Here is an 8,664-nt window from a genome sequence, read left to right as displayed (position 1 = left end):
AAGTATCTCACAAGTGTCTCAAACTTAAAGAAACTGTTACTTTGCACTGTACTTGAACTTTAAATGTAGTTTCCAGTGCTTTTTGACTTAATCAGAAGAAAATATGGGGATCTCCATTCAACAATTTCGTTCAAGGATCAGCTCTCATGACAATTTCATGAAAACAAAAGACACCTTAGCGTGTTTTAAGGATCGTTTTTGGAATATAATTTTGATGATGCTTTATTTAAGTGTGTTTTATATGCCGACATTGAAGCTAGTTGTTGGACAATACAAGATGTGGAATCAAGTAGTGTTTTGGTTTACACAAATGATGTGCTACAATGTTTATATTCCATTACTTATAAGACAGGCAAATGATGTGGAGGAAAATCCTGGCCCTACGATATTTGATATCATTGACCCACTGAGAACAGTGTCTGCTGACTACAGTCAAGGAAATGAAGCACTCTGGTGAAAATGCTGGTAAGCAATGTGTAGCAATGTCACTTACTGCTGTTATTTACCATCAAATCGAACATATCAGTAAATGGACGTCGTCCACTTTGAATAATATTTTGACCATTGGAAATAACCTCTACATTTCTGTAAGATATTCTGTGTAGGCAAATGATTATTTGCTGTTAACTGATGTTCTATGCATTGTTTTACTTTACAACAAAGTATACACATTAACTGGAAGTTTGTTTATGATGTCAAACAATGGCCCATACAGGACTCTTCAAAATTCACTGATAGAAATATTTTCAAGTTCTAGACTAAACTACAATTGTTGTTTGTTAACCGCGGGCATCAGTGCAGTTGCAGTGTTTAAAGGTCTGAACAAAGCTTTAAAATTTTTGACTCTCATGCAAAGGATTTTTATGGTATGCCCCACTCATTTGGGAAATGTACTTTGCTCAGCATTGAAGGCCTTTAAAACCTTGTATCATATTTTCAAATGTCTTGCTTAGAAAGAGAGGTTGTTCCTTTTGAAATTAAGGGTGTCTTTATCTCTGATTGTCAACCTGAACTGGAAAATGTTCACAGTAGCCAAAGAAATGAACAGTTGTATCTGAGTGTTAAAAATAATACAAAACAAGTCATTAACAGAAAACAAAATTGTTCAGGCGAAACAGCAGAAATGTGTCAACAAGTAAAGAAAAAACAGCTGATTGCATGACGTGAATATGAGAGAAAGAGAAGGGCAAATGAAAGTGAAGGATCTAGGCAAAAGAGGCTGGGACAAATGCATGAAAACAGCAGAAGCAAGGTGCAAGTGAATCTGTTGAAATGTGGCTAAATATCATTTAGGTAAGGTTAAACTCAAGCTAATGCAGCCAGCTAGCGTGCCCATCCAGCTAATATCATTTAGGAAAGTTAAATATGAGCTTATGCAGCCAGCGGTTTCCCCGTTTGGGAGTACGTGACCTGTGGGGCGGCCTTCAGGGGTTTTGCAGGGGTTTATGGTTCATTGCATAATTGTTGTAGTGTATTGAGCTGATTGTTGCGGATCAGTTGCACTGCTTTGCTTGCGAATCTTTGTGGATTCTTGCCTCTTTGTTGCCTTTTGTTTTCTTTCGAGAGATATTGTTTATCCTTGTTTATACGATAATGACGGCCACGTCAACCTGTAATAGCCAAGCGGCAGCTTTCGATGCCAATGTTTCTGTTGCTGAGACGACTCAACCACATTCAAATGATGCAAATGTTCCTCGATCAACTACACAGACGCCGGTCGTTCCTTTGACGTCTGAAGCTCAATCTACTGATTAGCCTTCTCCCGCTTTCTTGGCATCAGTTGTCAAGGTGGTTAAGCAAGCCCTCGTGGCTGAGCAAGCATCAAACCTGCCATTGACGCCCCCAGTTTCTTCATCCATGAGTGTGCCGGAGGCGGCCATGCCTGGGGGTGTTCTTCCATCGTCTCTTTCTTCTGGCCAGCTAGATGCTCAAGTCTCAGCCCTGGCAGCCTCTGGCGCTGGTTTTCCACCTGTTTTGGCGGTTGCTACGAGCGCTATGGCGCAAGGTAGGCCCAATTTTGTTGCGCCTTCATTTGTTTCTACGTTTGCCTCACCAATACTTGCACTCGCAACATCGTCGTCCAACACCGCTATTGGGACCGCGTCGCTTGCTCTTGGTGGTGTTCCCTCGCCACCCCAGTCACCTATCCTGCATCAGGCATTCGTGGTTGGCCCTAGGTTTTCACCCATTCCAGCAAAACTAGTAAGCCAGATTGTGGCTGGGAAGTTTGTAGAGCTGAATGAGCTGCTTTCTGTCAACATAGTCTCAACTGAGTCTGTGCCTCAATTGCTGTTCGACGGTTGGTTGGTGCTAACTTCGACACCCAAAAAGCCTAAACGGCTTATTGAGGACGTATCAAGTTGGCTGGAGGCTTTCTCAGTGTACAGCCTCATTTTGTCGTCCCACTTCCCTCAGCGAAGGAGAGATTTGCTGCAATACCAGCTTTTGATTCTCTGCACACATCGCCAGTTTGCCAGTTGGGTCTGGTTAGCATATGATCAGGCCTTCCGCAAACACACCGCTGCAACGAACTTGACGGACTGGTCTGCCATAAATGTCCAGTTGTTTAATTTCCATGCGGCTGGGGCCTCTGTCTGTGCCAGCTGTGAACTGTCAGATGAATCCATGGAGCCACATGGAGCTTCATCTTCCCATATTATTTGCAAATCGTGGAACCAAGGCCGTTGTGTTGCTCCTTCTTCTTCATGCCGTTTTGCCCACAAATGCTCCAGCTGGTTTGGTCCAAACCGCGTTGGAGCTTGCCCTGGCAAGCCACCAAGCCAGTCCCGAACTTCACCCAAGTGGCAAGCTGACTCTTCTCCTTCTCGCTTGAGCAGCAAGTCCAGGTGCTAAGCGATTGAAATATTAGACTCTAATAATTGTCATTAGGCCATCCCTTACTGTTTTGACTTTGTTGTTAGGGTGGAGGACTTCTAGCAGCATGTTTAGGTGCGATTAGACACTATCAGGTTGTTGTTTGTCATTTGCTGCATTATGTTTGTTATTTCCCACCACACTATGTTGTTGTTCTTTCATTTTAGGCTGGCGTATTTACCACTTGTATTTCTTGACCTTTTGTGCTTGAATTAAATCTAGTTGCGTCAGTTTTATTTTCGTGGCATTTGTTATTGATTGGGATGTGCATCAATTAAGGGGTTTGGGTTGGGGTTAGATTTTATGGGGCATTTATTGACCCCGTTCTATTTGTGTTCCTTTCCTAGCTCCTCTTCCCCCAGTTTCAACAGTCACTCCTCTGCAGACGGAGCAGTTTCCCTGGGAGTTGCGGCTCCATCCCCATCAACAGGAGGTTCAATTTGTATTGGATGGAATCCGTCACGGGTTCAAATTGGGCTTCCGCCCGGCCCAAAAGCTTCAGGAAGCTAATAAAAACAAACCATCTGCTCACCAGCATCAATTTAAATTTAGGGAAGTATGTGAAATGAGTAAAGTAAATTGTAACTAGGAATTACTATTTATTTATCATGTTATTTTGACACATTCACTTTTATCTAACTTTTGCATATGTTCATATATATCCTATTTTAGTTCTTATGTACAGTTGATGTGATGTCTTCCAAGATTTTATCAACTTCATAAATGTAGATGTAGATGTAGATCTGTCATTGACGACTATTTAGCCAATGAGGTGTGGTTGGGAAGGGTGGCTGACCCCTTCAATTTCCCCCCTTCCCCAACTTCCAAGTCAGTAGCTTTGGTGTTATTCCAAAGAAGGGCCAACCAGGAAAGTGGCGACTCATTGTGGACTTGTCTTCCCCAGGGGGGGCTAGTGTCAATGATGGAATCAACCCGGATGAGTTTACCCTCCACTACATAACTGTGGATCAAATTATTCGCCTAGTGTCTTGACTGGGAAAGGGGGCCCCTCATGGCTAAATTTGATGTCAAGTCTGCTTACCGCAATGTTCCTGTTCATCCATCTGACCGTTATTTGCTGGGGATGAAGTGGCGTAATCAGTACTAGGTGGATCTGGCTCTCCCCTTTGGCCTTCGATCAGTTCCTTTTATCTTCAATTCGATAGCAGACATGGTTGAGTGGATCCTCATGCATTCTTACCAGATTCCAGACCTGCTGTACTACCTTGACGACTTCATCACTGCTGGCCCTCCTGAGTAATCTCAGTGTGCGCACAACTTGAGCATTGCAGAGTCAGTATGCAGACGTTTGGGCTTGGCACTTCACCCCGGCAAGTGTGTGGGCCCTTCACTGTGCTCGGGGTCCTAGGTATTGAGCTGGATTCCTTTAATCAAATTGCTCGTCTCCCCGCTGAGAAATTGTCCGCTTTGCGAGATCTCATTACTTCTTAGGTTTCTCAGAAATGGTGCAATAGGCAGGAGTTAGAATCTCTCATTGGCCATCTGCATCATGTGGCAAAAGTGGTCTGGCCTGGGAGAACTTTCTTACGTTGCATGATTGACCTGTTATGCTGTTTTTGCAAAAGGGATCACCCAGTTCACTCTAACAGGGAATTTCACTTGGACCTTCTGTGGTGGCACCAATTTTTGTCAGATTGGCATGGTGTTAGCTTTTGGCTGTTCCCAGGTTTATTGCCAGAGGTAGACATCGAGGTGGCTTCTGATGCAGCTGGATCAATTGGTTATGGAGCGTACCTCAAGGGCCTTTGGTTTGCTGGTTCCTGGGCTCCTTCTCAACAACAGCAGTCCATTGCTTATAAAGAGCTCTTTCCAGTTGTCATCACTGCTCATGTTTGGGGGCACATGTGGTGCAAGAAGCATGCCCTTTTCTGTTCAGACAACGATGCTGTTGTCCATGTTTTGAATTCCAGGACTTCTAAAGTACCTTGTTTGATGCGATTACTGGACAGCCTGCTTCTTGCAGCTGCTCATCATAGTTTTCCTTTTCTGCACAACATGTACCTGGGGTTAACAATCAGATAGTTGATGCTTTGTCTCACTTTCGTTGGCAGGACTTCAGGCAGTTGGTCCCGGATGCACAGCTTCACCCAACTAGGATCCTTCCGGAACTTCTGGCGGACTTGACTTCTCTGCCCTAGAGCAACAGTGTTTTCTTTTTTGTCTCAAGGCCTCGCCCCCTCGACATGCCATTCATATGCTTCAGCACAATCAAAGTTCATTTCCTTTTGCCATCAGCTTGGCAAGTTACATCCTTCAGGGTCCCCATGCCAAGCAGACGAATGGACACTTTGCTTCTTTGTCACGTTTCTTGAGAGAACCATTCAGCATTCCTCCATCAAGGTCTGGGCTTAGAGCCCTTCATATTGAACAAGGGTTCCCTGAACCACTTATGAATTGCCTTCGTCTTCAACAGGTTGTACGTGGAATCAAGCGCTGTCAAGGTTCTCCTTTGCGACTTCCCATTACTGATGATCTGATGTTGGTTATTTGGCGGTCTCTGGACCTTCACCTCCCGGACCATTGCATGTTCTGGGCAGCTTGTTCATTGGGATATTTTGGCTTCCTATGCGCTTCCAAGTTCACCGTTCCCAACTTGTCTAACTTCTCTTCATCTCTGCACTTGGGTGTTCAGGATATTGCAGTGGATTCACCTTTGGCCCCATCATGCATGCACATTAAGATTAAAGGTTCCAAGACTGATCCATTTCAGAAGGGCTGTCTCATTCACATTGGTGTTAGTTGGCATCCATTGTGTGCAGTTCATGCTGTTATGACTTACCTTGCGCTCAGGGGTGATGCTCCAGGCCCCCTATTTTTGTTCCAAAGTGGTCAGCCCCTTTCACGTTCTGTGTTGACCAATTGGCTTCGGCAGATCATGGTCTCAGCCAGGATTCCCAGTAACTTCTCAAGCCATAGCTTTTGCATAGGGGCTGCTACTGTCCCTGCTCGCAATGGAGTACCAGATCATCTGATTCAGTCCATGGGCCGCTGGTCAAGCAATGCCTATTAGCTCTACATTAGGACCCCGTCAGATGCCTTAGCTTCCCTCTCTAAAAAATTGGCTTGAGGAAAGTATTTGTGCTGCCTGGAATGCCCTTTGGAGCTTATCTCTGGTTGCTGTAGCATTATGTTCCTGGGTCTTTCCTTTGGATTTGCAGTACACCGTGGGTACCTTCCTAGGTATGTGTTTATTTTGCATTTGCCCTTTATATCAGCTGATTGGTGCTTGGGGGTAGGTTTGGGGGATTGGAGGTACCATGTCCCCCTGTCTTCGGGTCCCTCCTTTCTCCAAGCACCAGGAGAAGGTTTTCATCTGGGTGGTTCCTGCTTTCCAGGGTTGCCATGGATACCTCCTAGCCACTTACGGCTTTGGCAACCCGCTAACCATTAAGGCACCAGTTCCCAAGCTCATCTATTTGTGATGAGTTTAAATGTGCCTAAATATCATTTAGGCAAGGTTAAACTCGCGCTAATGCAGCCAGCTAGTGTGCCCATCCAGCTAATATCATTTAGGAAAGTTAAATATGAGGTTATGCAGCCAGCGGTTTCCCCGTTTGGGAGTACGTGACCCGTGGGGCGGCCCTGAGGGGTTTTGCAGGGGTTTATGGTTCACTGCATAATTGTTGTAGCGTATTGAGCTGATTGTTGCGGATCAGTTGCACTGCTTTGCTCGCGAATCTTTGTGGATTCTTGCACCCTCTCCTCCCACCCGTTTTGTTCTTGGTCAGGGTAAGTATTCAGGTAAGTGGTTTCCACTGAATTTCTTTCAGTGTGACGGTGCCGGTTAGCAGACGCTCATTGGGTGGTTTCTGCTTTCCAGGGTTGCCATGGATACCTCCTAGTGGCTTATGGCTTTGGCACCTAAGTAACCTTTAAGGCACCAGGAGCCCGTTTCTCAAAAGACCCGGAAACTTTTCAGGCCCGTAAAGCCATAGCAAAATCTCGAACCTTACGATTACAGAGCTGTTTTATTCACATATTCTTAAGGTGAAGAAAAGTTTCCTTCATACAAGAAGTTTCAGGCGTATACACTTCTCCGTTTTTAGAAACAGATGGACTAAAAATGGCTTTACGGGCCCGAAAAGTTTCCGGGGCTTTCGAGAAACGGGTCCCAGTTCCCAAGCTCATCTATTTCTGATGAGTTAAATCAAGACAAAAAAGGCTTGCAAGTCAATCTAAGTATTAAAAAGAAAAAAATGGTAATGAATCTTTGGAATGCAGACAAACGAGACTGGCAAAGCACGTCAGTATCGGAAAGAAAAAACTGCAAGTGAATCTGTTGGAGGTAGAAAAGAGACTGGCAAAGCAACATCAGTATCAGAAGGAAAAAACTGCAAATGAATCTGTTGGATGTAGACAAGAGACTAGCAAACAAAGTCAGTATCAGAAAGAAAAAATGACAAATGAATCTGTTAGATACAGAGAAAAGAGACTGGCAAACAAACGTCAGTATCAGAAAGAAAAAATTGCCAATGAATCTGCTGAATATAAGGAAAAGAGACTGCTAACACAACAAGAGTATTGCAAAAGTATTTCCACTAATTCAACCATTACTGATGAAATCCAAAAATTCCATGCTGTTGTTTGTAGAGGTCCACTGTACATTTGTTCTTGTTGTGACCAGTTGTGGTATAGACACAGTGTTGTTGCTGCTGAAAAGCTAAGACTTTCCAATGCCAATGCAGGAAAATATTTACTAAGTGAAACCAGTGTTGATGATATTGAATGGATCTGTCAGTCTTGTGACAAAAATCTTAAGAAAAACAAAATACCACCCTGTACAGCTAATGGAATGTCTTTTCCAGTGAAACCAGACTTTTTTATTTAAATGAGTTAGAGTGTAGACTTCTAGCACCTAGATTAGCTTTTCAGAAGCTTATGCAAGCTCCAAGAGGAAATCAGTTGAAAATAAAAGGAAATGTTGTCAATTTACCAGCAGATGTTAATAACACTGTTAACATTTTACCGTGGTTACCCCAATAGAGTGGAACAATAAAAGTTCAACTAAAAAGGCGACTGCAATATAAAAGTTCAGCGCTGTCTGTAAATGTAAGACCATATAAAATTTTACAAGCAGCAAACTGGCTGGCTGATAACAGTAACCTTTAATCTTTAATCTTTAATAAGTATACTCCTTAAAACAGTGGAACTATACTAGGAGTTTAAAATAACATAATAAAAGCACGTAATAAATCATTACAATATGTATATATACAATAAAAAATTATAAGTTAGTAAAAGATAAGATAAAATAGATTAAGTATAATCTCGTCGAGACAAGTTAGGAGGTCTGGATATACATTATACAAAAAGATTTAATGGCTGCAAGAGCAATAGTCTTAAAATTATTTATATCAACATCTTCATAAATAGGTAAATTGTTCCATGCTACTATTGTCCTTGGATAAAAGGAAAACTTATAGACATCATTTGATACACGGATTTGTTGGAAAGGACGACTGTTCAGTAATCTGGTGGCCCTTGTTATTTCGCGGACTTCAGGAGGAAAGCTAATACCAACATGTCCCATCAAGATCTTGTAGAACATAGTAGTTTGAAAGAGGAGTCGACGATCTTCAAGGGAGTCCCAACCAAGATGTTCGATCATTGGAGTAACATGACTAAATCTTGAATAGTCATTTAATACAAATCTTGCTGCTCGGCGTTGAACCATCTCTATTTGAGTGATGTTCTGTTTGGTGAAAGGATTCCAAGCGCAACACGCATATTCGAGTTTTGGGCGGACTAGTGTGCGATACGCCGTATCTT

At 43.1% G+C, this 8,664-nt stretch overlaps 2 protein-coding genes and 1 pseudogene across 2 annotated transcripts; all 3 read left to right on the top strand.

Moving 5' to 3' along the window:
- The first annotated feature begins 1,593 nt into the window (after nucleotides 1-1,593).
- LOC149111085 (uncharacterized) lies at nucleotides 1,594-2,853 on the top strand. Its single transcript, XM_089292372.1, has one exon. It carries the CDS (start codon nucleotides 1,858-1,860, stop codon nucleotides 2,851-2,853), a length of 996 nt encoding a protein of 331 aa, XP_089148498.1. The 5' UTR covers nucleotides 1,594-1,857.
- Nucleotides 2,854-4,820: 1,967 nt separating this feature from the next.
- Nucleotides 4,821-6,935, top strand: LOC149111084 (uncharacterized). The gene has a single exon (XM_089291552.1). It carries the CDS (start codon nucleotides 5,090-5,092, stop codon nucleotides 5,903-5,905), a length of 816 nt encoding a protein of 271 aa, XP_089147678.1. The 5' UTR covers nucleotides 4,821-5,089; the 3' UTR covers nucleotides 5,906-6,935.
- On the top strand, nucleotides 6,023-8,217 carry LOC149111083 (uncharacterized; annotated as a pseudogene).
- Nucleotides 8,218-8,664: the final 447 nt, after the last annotated feature.

This window comes from Orbicella faveolata, unplaced genomic scaffold (genome assembly GCF_042242905.1).
Source record: "Orbicella faveolata isolate gen_17 unplaced genomic scaffold, um_ofav_v1 contig_24, whole genome shotgun sequence".
In the NCBI taxonomy this organism is placed as follows: domain Eukaryota; kingdom Metazoa; phylum Cnidaria; class Anthozoa; order Scleractinia; family Merulinidae; genus Orbicella; species Orbicella faveolata.
This window is presented reverse-complemented; position numbering and strand designations above follow the sequence as displayed.